At 36.0% G+C, this 19,538-nt stretch overlaps 4 protein-coding genes across 5 annotated transcripts in view; all 4 read left to right on the forward strand.

Moving 5' to 3' along the window:
• LOC105688915 (zinc finger protein 608-like) overlaps nucleotides 1-7,462 on the forward strand; it is a 49,234-nt gene extending 41,772 nt beyond the window's left edge. Inside the window, exon 4 of one of the 2 annotated variants that reach the window (XM_025746261.2) lies at nucleotides 2,962-7,462. The gene's annotated coding sequence lies outside the window, so the exon portion shown is untranslated. Of the gene's footprint in view, nucleotides 2,593-2,961 lie in introns of those variants that run through there. The other variant, XM_025746260.2, reaches the window with a different exon arrangement.
• A 144-nt stretch (nucleotides 7,463-7,606) lies between these two features.
• On the forward strand, nucleotides 7,607-9,666 carry LOC105688940 (cytoplasmic tRNA 2-thiolation protein 2-A). Its single transcript, XM_012405598.3, has 3 exons — nucleotides 7,607-7,859; nucleotides 8,201-8,475; nucleotides 8,564-9,666. The coding sequence occupies exons 1-3, from the start codon at nucleotides 7,789-7,791 to the stop codon at nucleotides 9,616-9,618; spliced, it is 1,401 nt and encodes a 466-aa protein (XP_012261021.2). The 5' UTR covers nucleotides 7,607-7,788; the 3' UTR covers nucleotides 9,619-9,666.
• A 44-nt stretch (nucleotides 9,667-9,710) lies between these two features.
• LOC105688941 (NADH dehydrogenase [ubiquinone] iron-sulfur protein 5) lies at nucleotides 9,711-10,684 on the forward strand. Its single transcript, XM_012405599.3, has 2 exons — nucleotides 9,711-9,859; nucleotides 10,296-10,684. The coding sequence occupies exon 2, from the start codon at nucleotides 10,303-10,305 to the stop codon at nucleotides 10,600-10,602; it is 300 nt and encodes a 99-aa protein (XP_012261022.2). The 5' UTR covers nucleotides 9,711-9,859; nucleotides 10,296-10,302; the 3' UTR covers nucleotides 10,603-10,684.
• Nucleotides 10,685-12,150: 1,466 nt separating this feature from the next.
• The window catches only part of LOC105688964 (homeobox protein TGIF2-like), a 72,915-nt gene continuing 65,527 nt past the window's right edge, over nucleotides 12,151-19,538 (forward strand). The window contains exons 1-2 of the mRNA XM_048654020.1: nucleotides 12,151-12,753; nucleotides 12,996-13,093. Coding sequence (XP_048509977.1) covers nucleotides 13,078-13,093 — 16 coding nt within the window. The 5' untranslated portion in view covers nucleotides 12,151-12,753; nucleotides 12,996-13,077. The remainder of the gene's footprint in view (nucleotides 12,754-12,995; nucleotides 13,094-19,538) is intronic.

Raw genomic sequence — 19,538 nt, forward strand, 5'->3', positions numbered from 1 at the left:
TAACAAACTCACCATTATAGCAAGGTTTAAAAGAGTGACCCGAAATTCGAACGGAATTTTATTTTCATTTCTTCTTTGATTTTTATTCTTTCTTCCCTGTAAATATTGAAATTGTAAATTAATCGAATGAATAATCTATATAGGATCAGAGAAGTATTCAATCGTTTTAATAATAATCATAATAATCATAATAATAATGATAATGTGTAAACCGCGAGTTATCTCATATACATATATAAATATATATAGTATGGCGGTATCTTCAAAATATTCTCTATGTACATTTAACTGACTTACACTTCATCTTAGGGATAAGTTGTATTTTAGAAAATATAGGATTAGGTTAGTTCAGACTGTGATAATTATTTATCGTGCTTCTTTCAGAGAACCCCCCCGCGTCACTCGTAATAACACAAAACTCGATATACTTGTATGCGGATTCATTGAAACGGAAAACTACGGTTTATATTTCATACGTTATCCCTTCTTCTATTAGTTTTTTTTTTTTTTTTTTTTACATGTTCTACATTTTTTGAGCGCAGGATTCAACCGCGTTTCATTTAATCATGAGGTAGTCAGAGTCTTCCTGCATTCGAGCGAAAAGATAGCCGAGAAAATGATTTTAATGATATCAATAATCATTGAAGATAACGTTTATTGAAGACGTGCAAAAGAACGATGAAAATATTGCGCAGAAAGAGAAAATAAATCTATTAGGCGATAGTATCGCGAAGATTATCACTACCTCGATTTCAAAATAAATTCGTAACACGTGAAATAATAGAACATTATCGACCAAGTGTTATACCTATCTCGATAGAGCAAGGCACTGCCAGGATTCCCTATGATAATTCTTTCGTTTTAATTACATTTCAGTCCTTTTCGTTTAATTTTTCTTCTTCCGAGTTATGAGGGAATAAAAATACAACGTACTCGACCGCCTCGATGTATTCGAACAGAAATAATCGCTTATAATTAATGAAAATAATCGCTTTTCCTTCACATATCCATTGTGCATAGTAAAGAAGAGAAATGAATAGATGAATGAATAAATGAAGATTGTATAGATTGTAATTTTTGATCGACGTTTAGGTAGAAAGAAAATCGTGGAGAAAAAAAAACTGAGAGAAGAGATTTTTCTTGAGTGAAAGTAGGAAAAATGAAACGATTAAAAACTTGATCTATGTGAGTAATAAAATAATAATAATAATAGTAATAATATAAACCTTATAATCAATCGAATAAATTTTTATCCAAAAATCATGAATGATAATTCTCATAATATTGAGCGCGATTGCGTTTGCCGTTTCTACGATTGAAGATATACTTATCTCCATAATCTAATGATAATAACAGAATAAAAACGAAATCGAAACGTTTGGTAAAAATTTTTCTATGATTAAAATTATTATAAAAATGAGCTATTTTTCAAAATATCTATCTATGGAAATAACATGACCGGAACGATAATGTTATTTATATTAATTATGCGATTAGAAGCCAGTTTAACAGTTGCCAGTTTGGTCTCGAAATACGATAAACGATGTTTCAAGAATTGGATTCAAAAATTTGTTAACATTGAGAAAAAAGAAGGTATATATATAATGAGACGAGAAAAATAAAAAACGCAACACCGTAATAAATGCGGATAGTAATATTCCGGAGGAAATGTACGTAGAATGATATTACAATGCAAAAACGATTTAGAACTCACGATTTATATTTCATGAAAATATATTCTAACCACGTATAACTGCGAGAGAGGCGTCAATTTTCTCCGGTTTAATTATACCTGCAGGCTGCACTATAGCTGTGCACCACCGACGTATAAGTTTTAACGGATACGCGCGCACGTGCTACAAGTTTTAACGATGTTACTTAACTATCGTAATAATAATTATTAATAAAATAAAGGGGTTCGGTGAATAATTTAAGAAATTTCATAAATTTTTCTTCACGTTATCACTTTTTTTTTTTTACAAAGACTAAAAGCTACCCGCAAAAATTTTGTGATAATTTTCGCTCCAACGTTATATCTTGACTTTTAAAATAGTCGTTTTTTTCGGCCTCGGAAACCTGCGTCTAGGCGTTCTCTCGTCTTCGTATTTCTAGTATAATTTCTCGTATAAAATTTTTCTGAAAGTAGATTATTCTATTTTATATATTCATCATTATCTAGTGTGTATCACTTCCTTGTATTAATTAATACATCTATGCCACGCCGCAGGAATCGCGTAGGCGGGTGCGTGGAAATGTGAATGAGATAAGACGAACTTTTAATTTTATTCTTTCTCATGCAGATATTTTTTCCTTCAAAATCATTCAGCGTAATTTTTTTTTTTTTTTTATAACAAACTTCTCCGATATCATATATCTACTTATCACCAAAACCATTTTTTTTTTCTTCAAATTTGTTCAAATTTTCCTATGTGCGTTTTTCTCAAGATTCAGCTCTTGAGCTTTTGATAAAAGAAAAGCTTTAGAAAAAAAAAAAATCAAATATCTCTCCTTGTAATGAATTTCTTATTCACACTGTCTATACTCGTACATAAAGCAAATCAATTGAAGAATCTTGCTTCTGACGCACAAACGCCGAAATATAATCAACGATCTTGTAACGGCGTTGACATCGCTTGAAAAATTAATATTCATTCAGTTTACAATTTAAAATGAATTTTCGCTTTTTTCTCAAATATTTCTAAAACGATAGACTCTACACCCTAATTGAACTTTCAAATTTTGCAATCTCCTGATGATTAACGTGCCTCGTTAGAGTGGCGATTTTCTTTTTCAAATCAAATTGCATTCTCTGGAATGCAAGAGGAGGAGGATCACTCGAGAGTTACTCGATCGTTGTGTTAATGACCCCCCCCCCCCCCAGATTTTCCTCCCCCGCATTTTGTAATAAGTTCTTGAAACGAAGGAGAGTTGCATGGTAATGGACTGCTGTATGTGTTGCAGCGGCAGTGCTTGCGACCCAGCAGGCCGCGGCCGTAGCCGCTTCGGTGATCTCGCCGATTTCCTCGTTCCCGCCTAAGTGACCCGCGGCCCCCGTGGCACCACTCAATGCGGCAGGTAGCACGGCTCAAAATCACCATGTACATTCGGCAAGTGGCATCAACGATGCGAGACCATAAGAAAAAGAAAAAAAATAAAATAAAAGAAACCGAAAGAATGAAAGAGAGAAAAAGTGAGAGAACGCCTTCAGGAGGTACGGGGCGGATTCCTTTGAACTTGTGGATTTTGGAAAATTCTCGCGGGGGTTGCAGTTAAGCGCGATCGCAACTATAATCTATAACGGAACGCGAGGGACCAAAAAAAAACCACGAATAAAAATCAAATAACAATTAAACTGGTTTTTGGCTTTTTTTTCTTTATTTTTTTCTTCTAATATTCAAAGTGATACTGCGACTGGGTAACTCTCTTTCGACGATGCGAAGGAAATTCTCGATGCGTTATTTATATGGCATAAAGACAAAGTTAATATAAATTACAAATAGTCTTGGACGTGTTAATGAGTGCAGTGTTTGTTTTTGATCGGTGAATTGAAGAGAATTAAAAAAAAGTCTGTGAATATGAACTTTATATATATACTCGAGGAAACGAATGCATTTATTAACAAACAAAACAAAAAAAAAACTGAAAAGAAAACCATAAAAAATAACACAAAATGAAAAAGAATTATTATTGTATATTGTTATTGTAAGAATTCTTTGTTAAGTCGTCGAACCCAAATAGAAGTTAGAACTTGTACAGGGAGATGGAAAGAGAAAGAAAAAGAAAAAGAAAAAGAAAAAGAGAGAAAAAGAGAGAGAAATTAACGATGGACGACGGAGTGGTAAAGTAACCGAGGTTCGCTATCACGACGGTAAACTCGTGTCGATGACATAGAAATAAATAATCCTACGATAGAGTGGACTTAGCTCGCGACGTAGAAATTATATTAATAATTGACCTCGATCGTAGCGTTTATATACATGGATACCATGGAGAAGAATATTATAAAATTCCTGTATTACATGCTGCAGTCGTAATATTATACGTATTATTATACCGATGTCTTGCACCAAGATATTAAAGGTCGTTGACGGATCTAGAGGCACATTTTTTTAACGCTCGCTTCGACGAGCAATCCTACCGTGCGAATTTCTTATCTGTTTTTTATTTGCATTTTTTCTATGTGAATTTTGATTTATTGTCCGCTTGTTCGAAACTGTCGAGAGTTGATAATCTCGTTTTTATTTCCTTTTATTTTTTATATTTTTTGTATTCATTATATCAGAGAGTGAAAGCAGAGGTACAGAGCGACGTTGTTCGTTAGAGAAAGATGTATTCTGAAATCCGAAGCGAGCAGAGCGAAAACGAAAGAAAGTAAATCGACTTGTGCGGTTCGAATGAAAACAGCTTGAAACCTCGGATTCAGAAATTCCTAAAGATTAAAAAGAAATAAAAGAGGACGCGATTTCGAGACCAAACAGGGATGCTGGACGGGACCATAGGGCAATTCCAGAGCTCCCTAAGGTCGCTTAATTTATCAGTAAACGGCCAAAGAGAAAAATAAATAAAGTCATTAACTCGATGCATAAATTCATGATACAATTTTATATGATTGAAGGTGCAATTTTTTAATATTTCTTCATAGTTCATATCCAATTAGGTTTTTATCGGTAAATCGTGTCGCTTGAACGTCAGCTGTATTTTATCACATTTTTTCTTCACATTTTTCAAAAGTCTTTTTGACTTGGGAAATGTGTCAGTCGAGCTCATTACCTTCCTTTTTTTCTTCGGTTGATGTCTGTTTTTCTTTCTCTTTATCTTACTTTCTCTTCTTCTTTTTTTTTTTAAATCAATAATCAAATTCTATATGAATCCAACTATGCTAACGTAGAAATTTCTTGCAATAACATAAGCGTATAAGGATTAAGATTTTTTCATTGTATGAAATTGCTAATTAATTCCTCTTTGATGTACATATTGTATTAAATGATGCAACTGCCCCCATTCCCCTGCCCTCCCCGTCGACCCTGCCGACCGCCCTTTGTAGAATACATGATTATACATATACATATAGTAATAGTAGAAATAAGTAAGAACATACAAGTACGGAAGAAAATTAATGAAATATTAAAAATATAAGTAAATAGAAACAAAGAGCTTGCAAAAATAAAGAACGAAAAAAAAAAACAATGTTTGCAAGTCCCACTAGACTGAAGCTTGTGTACTAAATCGCGTCCGATCGAAGCAACGCACTATTTTCGACCAAATCGAATAGAAGAAACAAAACGAAAAGAAAATGAAAATTCAATTGAAATTTCAGTTCGTCAGTTGTGTTCGAGTGGTGTTAAAAGTTGCTGTCGATACGGAGGCGATCGCAAGTTGACAAAAAGTGAAATTTTTAATAAAATGAAAGATTAAAAAAAATACTGAAAATAATAACCCGCTACCCGGATCAATGTATTTTATTGTAAAAAATAATAATAATAATAATAATAATAATAATAAATATTGCAGACTTCGATTTTTGTAGAGAAAAAAAATTGCATAACTTGCTAAACTATCTCTTAGACAATTAATTATAATATTAATTAATTATTATTGAAAACGATAAGGAGGTTACGAAATTATTCTGTAAGGTATATAATGATGAAACAAAACAAAAAATTGAAAAAAAATTACACTAAAATAAAAAGTAAAATAATATTACTAATTAATTAAAAATAATTTTAAAAAAAATCATGATTCTAAATGAGAGACGCTAAGTATGTAAATCGAGACTAGAACGCTATTTGTTTACTATAATAATAATTGTAGGTAGATTTGCGCAACCTTTAGAGATATGAGATCCAGAGAGGAAAAATTAATTGTGAATGAAGAAAAAACAACGTTACAACAGTATATACTGACTATATATATTATACAAAAACATTATGAACATATATAAATTACATAATATTAATTCAGTAACTATTATTTGATTATCATACATTATCATATTACTATTACAATTATTATGATTATTATTATGATTATTAATGTTATTAATATCAGCATTGCGATTAGGACCGATTTTATTGTCATTGTCATCTTCATCATGATTATTATTATTACTACGATCATTATCGATAAGCATTATTATATTATTTTATTATTATATGATTAATATTATCACCATTATTATTATTATCATTATTGTATGAGATAAAACCATGTACACGTTGTACCCGCGCGTATAGACAACCCAATAAAAGGGGAAGAAAACAGAAAACGATTGGACCGCATAGTGTTGCAAATTCCAAATAAAAAAATAATAATAAATAAATTAAAATAAAAAAAAAGAAATGTTTTTTTATTTTATTTTTAACGAACTACATTCGCTTCGCAACAAGAGTATAAGAATAATTGAAAAAAATAGGTTTCGTAAAAACGGGGGAAAAAAGGACGCCTCAGTTTTAGTGGGGCGCCTAGCGGCAAAAGGGTAGGCTTTAAAATAAATGCTGGTGCTGCGCTGTGAGTTTTTTGTAAAAGTGAAAACGAACTGAGATAAGAAGGAGGAAATATGAAAATATAATTATTAATGATGATCTGCTAGAATGATGATGGGTTTAAAAATAATTGAATGGAAATTCTTATGAGAAAAAAAAAAATACAGATAGCCTAAGTACCTGAACCCTACCCTGTAAACGCCGCTGTTGTAATGGTAAAAAATGTATTAACTGTATAGGCTGTATCATGTATTTGCTTTTAAATAAATTTAATATAGATTGTTAAAAACGCTACTACGAGTTGAGGGAATGCCTCGATTGGTGGAACACCACACGGAGAATGAAATGAACGATGTGTAATAAAACGTAAGAGCAAATAATGAAAGTGAAAAACAATTAATAATCTAAGGAACTTGAACCTTGGTATTACGACTATTATCATTATAATTAATATTATTCTTATTATTGAATTGTTGTTTCATCTCTGCGTGAAAGTGTCGCCGCCAAATGGAGACAATCTCTAGCCAAAATATACATTTATAAGTCATACATATTTGCCGCAATGTTGCATAATAAGTTAAAACGCGGAATAATCGAGTAAACGGAAATGTGAAACATGGTGGACTGACAATGAGGCAACGTGTAAAACATACCTAATACTTTATGAACATTTTTGGAAATAATTAATGCAAGATACACAAAAACGGGCAGATAGTGAAGGATAGGATGACGAAAAAAATCATTGATTCGTTGCGCTTTATATATTAAATATATATTATCACGTATATACAAGTGACGTGTGACGTACAGACGTAAATGAAGCAAATACAGATTCGCAGGCATCTTGTCGTTAAATTGTAAGATATTGTGTTCAGACTCCAGAATGTACTCTGACCCCTTCCCCAGACTACTGTATATTAAATATATTGTGCACTATGCTCCAAATTGTCCATACAAATAAATATATCGAAAAATCTCAATCCATTTTTCATCTATCATCCTGAGCACACTGACCAATCACTCATTCATCAATATTACTATTCGCATAGGCGGTTCGGTATCTGATAAGTGATAGGAATAGATTTGCTTAATCTGCATTCAAATTGAAAACTGGAGTGTGATAAGGAAATTGATTATTCAAATAATATTAGTCTGTCCTAAATGAAATTCAAATTAGTTGAGGCGCAAAACGACGGAGTTTTGTGACGCTGCAGTCGCTTCTCCCTATTACGCAGTCGTCGTCAGCAGAAAGAAATTCGACAAACATACTAGACCAGATCTTTGGTAGAAAACGAAATAATATATCATGTGCAGTATCAACGATGCTGAATTTGAATCAGATGAAGAATTGATGCAACCGGACGAAATAGCGCAAATGTAAGTGAAACCAAAAGCCCAGCAATGCCACAAATATTCTGTGGCGATACGTCTCACACGTGTCATCCATGTGACAGCTGCGAACTAATTCTAATAAATGTCAAAATCGACTTATCTGCCTTAGTTTATCTCAAATCTACGCTCACGTACACGGCTCGCGATGTTCAGAAACTTAATTTTTGTGGACGCTGTCAAGACGTTTATGCCCCGAAAATTACATCCATTACTTAACGCCTGTTTGTTGAGGAGAGGTTAGATCACCAATGATTGCCCTTCTTTATCGAGGATAAGCTGAGGGTTTCCTGTATTGAAAAATCATGAAATCTTTTTTCAACTTTCAGTGATGGAGCAATATGTAAGAAATGTAACGAGAACAAGGCAGAGGTTTTACTGAGGGTCAAGGATGCCTATTGCAAGACTTGTTTCCTAGCTGCGGCAACTCACAAGTTTAGAGCCACCGTTGGAAAATCTAAGCTAGTTCGACCTACAGATTCAATATTAGTTGGTCATTCAGGAAAGGCTGGATCTACTGTACTTTTACACTTGATCAAGGCTGGTATGAGCGAAGCTGTTCACAAAAGACTCATGTACAAGACAACTGTCCTTTACATTGATGGTAAATAACATATACTTTGATATAATTCAATTTGAGACTCAATTACTTATGTAATTATGGATACTATTGATCTGGATCTTTTTTGCAGAAGGTGCGGTGATAGGTGAACCGATAGAACAGCGATGTTCTGAGATATCAGCAATTCAGGAACAAGTCAACAGCCTTGGATTTGTCGGACATGTTGTACCTCTGAGTGAAGCCCTGCATAATACGGAACCAAAAATTTATCCTTTAGATTGTGGGTTAGAAATTCCTTCTGATGATGCTGAGTTGATCAATTTGTTTGGTGCAATTTCAAATTACACATCCAAAGAGGAATTGCTGCACAAATTACGCCAGAAATTACTGATTTCTGTTGCACGTTCTCTAGGATGTTGCAAGATCTTTACAGCTGATGGCGCAACAGACTTGGCAATTAAAATTTTGAGTAATATTGCCCTTGGTCGTGGTGCTCATCTGCCATTAGATGTTGGTTTCGTTGATTCTAGAGACTCGAACATTAAAATACTCAGACCCATGAGAGATTTTACTCGAAAAGAACTGTCTTATTATTTGAACTTTCATAAACTGAAAGTTGTACAAATTCCTGGTTTAACTACAAAAAAGGATGCTTACGTTAGTATACAAAATTTAACCGAAAAATTCGTCACTGAATTGAATACAGAGTTCTCAGGAACCGTTTCTGCGGTATTTAGAACCGGTGAAAAGTTGACAACAGGGAATACGCAAACAACTAACTCAGGAAAATCATGTGTGCTGTGCAGTGCACCTTTGGACACAATCTTCACAGACACTTCTTCTTTACAAGCGACTGAGTTTTCCAGACTAGTATCCGCAGAAGGCCCCATGGGACACATAGGCAAAGACGCATTTCAACTGAAAACATTTGGCAATGCTGCTGAGGCAACTGAAAATACTGCCACAGACGGTGCAAAACGTTGCGATAATTGTAGTTGTAGCAGGAGTATAGAACGTCCCGAAAAATCTGTTCCAGATATGGATATCCATTTATGCTATGGCTGTAGATTAATCTTTCGAGATCTTGATAAGCAACATAGCATGCCTGAATTTTTACAAAATGCCGTGAAGCAACAAAGGTCCTTAGATCATATGCAGAAGGAAATAGCCGAATTTTTATTGTAAAAATATACGATACACCGAATAAATTTGTTCATACATATATGAACCCTACTTTGCTCGGCATTTCAAAGTCAACGATTAGTCCCTGTTTAAGGTCCCTGTATAAAAATTACCTAAATTTGACGATTATAAGGACTGAAAAGTACGTAAAGTTCAAAAGAGAAACGTAAGGTGACGTTAGTGCTATCGTTTTGTGCTGTGTCGTGACAATTGCCATTGGGATTCTGCAGTAACAAAATAAGTGGTGAGTTTTCTATTTAATAATCTACTGTAGCAAGGTGAATGGTTAGAAGTACAATGACTATCCAATCCTAATGTGAAAATACGACTTTAATGCCTAATCTCAAAAGCCCTTGCTGTTTATTCCAGTTATGTAATCGGTTGTATAAGATCATTCTATTTTTTTTGGTTATAACTTCCTTGATGGATTTTTAAAGTAACTTATTCATCGTCACATTTAATTGCTTCAATTCAATTTGTCATAGCTATTTCAAAACATATCGTTCGGAATATTATTGTTTTTATCGCATTTATCTCTGTCGTTTCGATCGTATTAAGTTTTATTGATATTCTACCTAACCTGAACATGAATAGCAAGTCAACTGACAATTGTTCACGCTTATACGTTCTAGACAATGTCATGAATGTCCACAAAATCCATAAATCTTTATCTTTTTCAGATAAATCATGGATTTCACCCCGGTTTTTCGTACCCCAATAACGGACATAACTGGATCTCTGATAAATTTTCAGCAGCAAAAAAGATGTGCTGATTTTGAGATGAATTTTGTCGAGTGTATGGAAGCCTACGGAATACCGCGGGGCTACAGAAAATGTTCTGATTTATTCGAAGATTTACATGAATGTGCAACTCACAACACGCAACAAATGCGAGTCAATGCAATTAGAGACGAACGACACAAACAATATAAGGCTGGACTTATCGATAAGCCAAATCTTCCTCCACCGAAAGAAGACAGCTACTAAAAACTGGCTGTATTACAATAAATAAATATCGTTATTTTATAGTGAGTTAATTGGCTGAAATAAAATTTAACTAGAACAAAAACTTTACATTTTCTGTGATTTTCAGTTTTAAATCCTGCTGAATTTTATGAATATCCCCTCTCAATTTTGACATTGCTCTTTACTTGTGGCGAATGTACGCTTAATACGAGTCTAGTAATATGGACTTAAAAAATCTTGACTGTTTCAAGCAAGCTCATCCCATTGTGTCTTTAATTAATTGATCGCTTTTGTCAGTATCCGTTCAGCGAGAGTATGTAGAGGTAGTTATTAATTTGATACTTAAGATGAGAATAGTACTCACCATTTGCATCAGAAATCAATTATAATTTCCGGAAGTTCAGTGGTTCTGATACGTGACGTTCTGATACGACAAAGGCACAGGATCAAATTAATTTCAAGGATTCTGTTTATAGCATTGCAAAATAAAAGTCACTGTAACGTTAAAGTTGATATTGATGAACTTTAAATGTTTAAACTTTTTCAACTTCAACACCCAGGTGTAGCCCCTAAATCTTCCGCGAAAACTTAATTTAAAAAGTTCTCATTCTCATTACCCGGCGCTATTGTCTGATTTTAGTTTTCGAGATCACGTAATCTGTCACTGTTTCGATCCACCAATGAAATCTCAACATTTTCGAAAAGTTTCGGCACGCCAATGCGGTCATTGGCTGGTCATCGATGGCTACCTGTAGGGAAAGATAAATACATTGTCATACGTGATTACCGCTCCAGTCCAAAGTGGAACATCGCCGGCCCTAATTTCATTTTCACATCGAGAGCTATTATTCAATGGAATACGACTTGAGCTTTTAAGTGAAGTGTGAAGTGTTTAAAATTGTTTTGTCATTTCCAATCGTGCATATAGTTTCGCCAATATGAAAAGAGCGGACTTTGCAAACGTCGGTAGCATCCCACCGCAAGTTTCTCTGACATATTTATTATTCTTCTTGGTTGTTTTGGCCTTCATTAAGTTGTATTGGTTCTGATCGAGGCTTTGATGGGTATCATGTGGATGGATAATACCCCCTATCGCATTCCCCAAAGATCTGTGATTGTGAGTGTGACTTTTATTATAATAATATCGACGATGAGGCCTTACGTCAATTACCGAAAACGTCTAAATGATACAATGTACTCTGAACATCCGACAATCTTTTGTGAATTATTTAGCCGCAATAGAGCCAGATAAACAATGCCAACATACCGATCCCGTTATGACATCTTTTTTTCTCTGTAAGAACGCTGTTGAATTATTATCAAAAATTCTCTCTACGCGACTAATTCTAATAAGTGCTCCAAGATCATACGTATATAATTATACGACGTGTGAAAAAATTCATACGGCATAACAGCGGTAGAAATTATTTGGATTTGGAAGGTTGTTCAAGGTAAGATACATCGTGTACTATTTTTCCTCGATGATTTCAATTTACGATGCACACGTTAAATTCACCAGCCTTGAAGAGCGGAAGCATATACGCGCGGTGTTTATTTATCCGTTTAAATATGAATTAAAAACTGGATAATTTAGTCCTGGTCGAACAGTAATCATTCCTTAAGATGGTAAACAATCACCAGATCATGAACAAGCTCCACACAATGCAGTGTAACGTTTCGTGTGAAAAAAAAAAACCAAAATAATAGATAGAGTAAAACGAATGCATAGACAGTAATAATGGTGTAGCTGGTGGGTAGAAAAATCATCGAATTATAAATGAATCAAAATCCCTGTTGGACTGATCATATTCAATTACGAAAAGACTAATTACGAATAAATCTATTCGCGAAGTAAATGGCGAATAATGACGGCGCGAAACAAAACAAAATAATCGAGCGACCAGAAGGATGAAAACAAATTGTGCATGACAGAGACGGTTCATCGAAAGGGTGCAAGATAGCGCCACTTCGGACTTTCGATTAATCCGACGCGGCACGGAAGCGCATCGCACCTGTCAGTCACCATCGCCGACTGTCAATCTGACTGACGCCAGTGTAAACGCCGCAGGAGTTCAATTTCCAGTGTTTATGTGTCAGAAGGATAGTAATTTTGGTGAAACCCTTGAAATTCTAGCCGGTCGATCGACGTTGCTTTCGAAGACGGCATTGCCGGTAAGTTTCTAGCCAATTTGTTACGGGTTCAGACGTAATACACGTTTCGCACCGCAGGCATGGCCGAAGTACGCGTGTGTTTGACAGAAATTTGAAAGGTATCCTCAGTCCAGCCCAAACATTCTCTGTGATCGGACATTGTGCCCCGTACCAACGTGGAGTGATAAATTTTTAGCTGTAACAAAAAAACTAGCCAAACAAAATTGAACAAACATTCGTTACGTGGATATCTTATTTGACAGCTATTTGACGGTCGTAAACAACGTTCCCGTTCTCCTCGTCGGCCTGGCGCGTACAACCAGCGTATACGTAGCCATACCGGCTATGGACCACGAAATTGGTGAGTTTTTAATGACCTTTTCTATGCAATATTGCGATCGTTATTATTCCCCTGTAATTGAGTTGAATTATCAACCGTCATTCGCTTCCTCAAAGAGGACGCTATCCCGCTTCGGCACGTGGTGTGGCGTAGCGCCGAGCGCGGGCTCTCTGGCACGCCGTACGGGGTCCACAAACCACCGCGCAGGGACTCCGTTTTTCGCCAACTGTCATTTTATGATTACCTTCGCATTTGAATGTTACAATAGGCGAACATACTGCGAAATTTTTATCGACGTCTTATGCTGCTCCCTCGAACAGCGAGGGGTCGAATTTTTTTAATTTTTATCGTCAAATTGTCGTCAGAAAATATTTTATTTTTGGTTTCCAAGACGAGTTGCTGTCACGCATCTGGCTGGCATCGTGGCATGTCTCAGCAATGCTGCAGAAAATATTACGTGAATACGGATCGAGCCGGACGTATATACGTAAGATATACGTACGGGTAAATAGGTTGTATGCTGTTGCAAAACTCTGCGCTTCGACTATTCGTCAAGTATTTTTTTTTTTTTCTTGTTTTTTGAATTTTATTCTCATCACCTTTTTTCCTCATTCATCTTGAATGCGTCTTGTCTCGGTTCGTAGGTATGCAGTACCTATTATGCGCATTTATATTATTAACATACATATGTATTACATAAAATATGTGTAGAGGATCGTTGTTAGGTGGCGACTCGCGAGCCATTTTGAATTTTTGCAAAATGTAGGGCAACGTCTACCCGTCGTCTACTTTCCGGTATAATTAATTATTGGCCAATGCTCACTTTTTCAAGCCTTTGATATCTCCATGGTGACTCTAACGTTTCGGATCTCATTTCGCCTCGTTCCCTTTCTTCTTTTCGTCTTATTATTTCCTTCCTTCCTTTTTTTTTCTCTCTCATCTTATTTTTTTCTTTCGTTTCACGTGTTTATATAAAACCCTTGGAATGCCGCGCGAATCACGTGATACACAACGAAGACGAGATGAAGAATAAAAATAGTTTCCATCTTTCTCGCATCTAGTATCCGGTATTTCCGCCGGAAGTGAACGTTACACCTGCGAAAACACGTGCGTGGCTTGTTTCTATCGTACCAAGTTTTTTCGCACACTCGTAACAATATTTTTATTACACATAGTAGAAAGAAACCTCATGCGTTGGTGCATTACCGCATTATTTTGCTTACAAAGTTTTTATTTATTTACATTTTGTTTTATTTCTCGTCTAACTCAAATCTCACGTTCCACACATAACACTAGAAAACGAATGATCGTATAAAATTCCTCTTAATTTCATCGTCGTTAATGATAATCCGACTGCAGCGAGACTGCAACATATACAGGAAAAATAATGTGTATAGGTACAGAATACATGCGTGTATCAAAACTTTCTAAACCGATTCGTTTCATCTGCGATCAATAATATTAACCAATCAGCTATAGATCGGAGCGGTTGATGTATCCGCAAGCTTTACTTGTAACATATTTTCCAAACAATGTTGGAAAAATTAGTTGCGTTTCCAGAACACTAGAAAGTTCGTATAAAAATGTGCAATTCATGCGAAGCTCTTCGAACAATCGTTACATCACTGTAGAGCTGTACTACCATCATCCATTCATTCTTAAACCTCACATGCAACGACGTCTGTTACGTGCATAACTTACGTGTATTAAAAATGGCATCCGTACACGATTCTCGTCCCTGATCTAAAAATGCAGAATTGAAGACAAATTGCGAATGCGAATTTAGATGAAAAAAGAAAAAAGGAAGAAAAAAAAATAAGAGAAGAAAAAAAAAGAACTGACAAAAGTAAATTTTGCGTAATTTCAACGTCTCACCGTGTAGAATGATTCTGACGTCGTACATATTGTCGATATTATCATATATCTCAAGGCAATTACAAATCGTCAGGAAATACATATGTATATGTACGCTTATAGTACGTATACACGTACGTTACTTAATAATTGGCTCGCGTTATTTAAACGCAAGGATATCCTACAGTGTTACAGCCTGTGCAGTCGTCGTGTCGTCTATAATTTTCTTCAACCTGTTCTTATACATGCGATACCCGAGTAAAATTATGTCAGCACATTCACGGAATTCAAAGAGAACACACACACGAAACTTTCATATAATTTTTACCATCGGTGCAGCAGGTGTTTCTACGTGGTAGTAAAAAAGAGAGAAAAAACCAAATAAACAATTCGCCATTCAAAAATTGTTTGGAACAATTTGGAAATACAATGTGATCTCATATGTCGCGTGCATTGTAGAATGCGATTCACGACGAACACCACCTCCAATCAGAAGTATTTTTCTAGTCCTTTCGCATCCGCGTGCGCTCGTACATATTATACGTTTTATATGTGGATTAATAATAGTTGTGCAAAAATACATATTTTTTAATCATTTATCAACTGCAATTTTTTTTTATTTTTCTCACATCTAATTTGAACTATCGACACCAAAGAGACAGGAGATCAAAGCATTTATCTTGCAAAATTATACATATACATGTAGCTTGTACATAATACGAATGTATCTTGGTCTTATCTCACAACGTAATTTATACATGGGAAATTAATGCTGATATTGCGAGTTTACCGTTTATTATAACATAACAAATAGATGTATAGTATTTATTCACAACCGTAATCGATTGTTTATAAGAATAAGTGGTATAACTGTTCTATTTCACGATGTTATTATACGTTACTGTATACTGATCGAGATTTTTCTTCCTTTCATTTTTTTTTTTTTCCTCTTTTCCTTTTTTCTATTCAGATAAAAAATAATCTAGAGCGTGTTCGATGTAACTTACGTATACATACGTTTTACGGGACTACTACGGGTGTCTGAACTATAACAATTTACATTTGAGCAACTTCAGACTTAATATTAGTGCTTAATCATTTCCATACGTAGCGTTACAAAAATATATACGGAAATTTTTCATTCAACATTTTCAATATACCTGAACGTAATATATTAAAAATAGGGCCGAACGTTCTATAGCTTCAGACAATTTGTTACGGAATTACGTTCGGCTGATTTTTTGGCCCGTTATATTAATTTGAAGAAAAAAAAAAAAAGAAAAAATTCTCGCGCCTCAGGATCGGGACAAAGTCAAAACAGAAACGTGAAAATCGGGCTATTGATTTCGCACCTCGTTATCCGAATAAATCGTCTGTATTTTAAGAATATCTCAACGAAATGTATCTAATAATAATACACGAGGCCTATCGTTATTTACCTTCCCGATTCAAGCATATGTAAATTTATTTCAATCAGCCAATTTTTATTGTAATTGGCACATTGTTATATTCTTCCTTTCGATTTATCTCGCTCTTTTCATCCCGATTCTAAATTCCTAGACATATGATCGCTGTGAATTTATTCGCCAAACGATACAGTATCAAAGTTAAATTAATCGATGATTCACTTCCTCGTAAAATAGACTCAAGATGTTAAAAGTTTTTCAAAGTATAAATTAATCGAACAATTTAGTGGTTTGAATAACCCCCGGAATATTATTACCGTAAGACGCGGGTTATGTATGTATGTACGTACATATATCCATCTGTACATATGTGTAGCGTTACACGTACGATTCGAGACGACGCTAGACGGAGCTCTGCGGCTCGTAATGCAGTGACGGCGACGACCGATGGCATAAAATAGTGAGAACAGGTGCACCGCGCATAACCCTTTTTTCGCCCCCCTAAAACTCTCGACTCGATCTGCCCACTCGAAGCTTTCCAGCATTCTATTCTGGCCAGTGACAGGATGAGCAAGACCCGTGACTCGCGAGCAGAGTCGCGGCACCACCGGCGCTTACATTATTGTTTATTTATATTTGAGTGAACTTTTATCTCAGCTTTTCACGCACACGTATCCACGCACGTGTACGTATAATACGTACACTAGGGAGAGAGAGAGAGAGAGAGAGTAGCTATACCCACGCGTCATGTTTTCGCTTCATATTTTCTGCAGTTTGAAAATCTCAGCTGTTGCTGCACCGCGGGGCTGCGTAGCCCCGCGTGGCAACGATTACTCGCGCCGCAGCTTGCGTTTCGTCAGCTCAAAATTATTATACAAAAATACATGCACTGTTTTCGCTAAATTCGCTCGCGCGCGCACACACGATATCTCTATAGATCGCCACAATGGACGATGAAAATTGCAGGCAAAACGCCAACGACTTCATCTTCCGCGCTAATGCGCTATCACCTAACGCCAGACACCGCGCTTTCAACGATCGACCGCAGATTGATCAATCGCGATGCGATTTTTAGAATAAGAGACTCACCCTTTTTTCTATAAACGGCGGTTCAATTCTACCACATATATACACCAGGCCTGATATCGAATTTCCTAAGTTTTTGCCCGATTTTCGTCAGACGTATGTACATTATTGAGGGGTTGAACATGTTAACGGTAAACGCGAGGAATCCGTGCCTCTAGTTCGGCGAACATGTAACGATATTCAAGCTCGATGAATAATTACATCTGGTATCAGGTGTACCCGGGGTGTTCCCGGTTCTCGCGACGAAAAACCGATATTTCAATGTCGGCGGGAATGTGTATAGTTGGGGAAAAAGGAATAAGAAAAGAATAAAAATTGGCAGAAGTATAAGAGTACAACGAGTACGGTCGAGCACGTGTGTAAATAATTCGAGGTGCCGTACGAAATGGAATTTGCTAAATAAATCATAATGATAATAATGGAAATAATAATAATAATAATTATCTCAACGCGCGTTGGCGATGTGCGAAGTAAAAAGAAAAATAAATAAAATTTGTCAACCCGTGCACAGGATACATCGATCTTTTGAGATAATTGTAACGATCGCTATAGTTTCGCTGGGAGTATTATTAGAGAAAATTTTTTTCGTTGAATAGCGAATTTTTAGAAAAAAAAAAATAAAAAATAAAAATACCTCGAAAATCCGTGGCTGTACGTCAACTATATGACAGTGATTAGTTTGATTCGAATCCTTGACACAACGCCGAGATCGCATAGGTATATAATTTACGTACGTAGGTATATTCGATTTTCGCTTTCGAGACGTATATAATTTTCTTGGACTGAGTTTCAATCTAATATTCATAGATGGGTATACATATATTTAAAAGAGACGTTAATCCGTTAAGCTAAATCTCGTCTTTTATGTTAATTACGTATCCGCGGTTACGGGTGTCTCAACTATACCGATATAATAAATATTATCGAATCTCGTGAGAATGTTTCAGAAAATTTTCTACTCATTTTCTACCCAACACTTTTATCACAGAGCTTGCAGCATAGAAGCCCTATTCCAGAATTACCTATTCTGCCGGGAAAAATTTGTAAAAAAATGCAATTTTGGGCCATCGAAATCCGCGCTTGCAATACGATAAGGGTGGAATATATTCGATCGTATAAAAAAAAAAGTACGAATAAGCGAAAAATGGTAAATGACTTTCGCGGTTTAAAGTCACCGCTGGGTTAGCACGGGAATTCCGGGCTTTTGTCGAGCCGGTGCTGTACATAATCCACCTCGGCCACGGTTCTAATATATACGTGATCGAGTAATGGATGCGTAACGGCAGACGCCAGACGTCGTCGCATATAAAGGGGGGAAAAACGACGCGATGCGATGCATGGCGTAAGAAGACGCTGCAGGACGCAGCATAACTAGACATTAGCATGAGAATGTAATTGGGTCGGTTCGCACATGCGTGACAGACGGTGTATAACTAGACTCTTTCGATAATTACTTCCCATTGAAAACGCACTATTATACCGTGTACGCTATCGAAGCACTTTTTTACGCAATCGCGTTCGATCGTCGCGGGTATTTGCTGCATCGGGTTACACGTGTACACCTATAGCGATGCACGCGAAGTACGATTGTACGCACCTCTTGAATCGATCGACGTATCGAAACGCGAAATTTGAAGGAATTTTCGTCGCGCGAGGATGAAAAAAATACACGAGGACACTACGCGCTGCACCGTTTATTGTTCCGTCGGAGCGGATCTATTCCGATCAATTCGTGTCTAGCTTTTCAGAGCGGAGATACAGAGGAATGATAGGGATCTCCGGGGATTGTCTAAATATGGAATGAGAGGGTCACCCGATAGGGCCGGCGCCGAAATACTATAGCTACGGTAACGCAAACGATATCTATAACGTGAGATCTCAGAGCGGGGCGTTTTTAATCGAATTTTTGCATCTCTAATGAATGTACGTTTAATTAAACCAATTTGAAGTCGATATCGATCGCGACGTTATAAACCCGTTTAAATGGAACGTAGCTAATCAATGAATTTCTCGTATCTCTTATATATATATTGTATATATACCGATACGAAACTTTGCTCTGTAACGAGGAAACGCCGCGTATCTGATCCTCAGGAATTACGATGATACCGATTGCGCCC

Source organism: Athalia rosae, chromosome 4, assembly GCF_917208135.1.
Source record: "Athalia rosae chromosome 4, iyAthRosa1.1, whole genome shotgun sequence".
NCBI lineage: Eukaryota > Metazoa > Arthropoda > Insecta > Hymenoptera > Athaliidae > Athalia > Athalia rosae.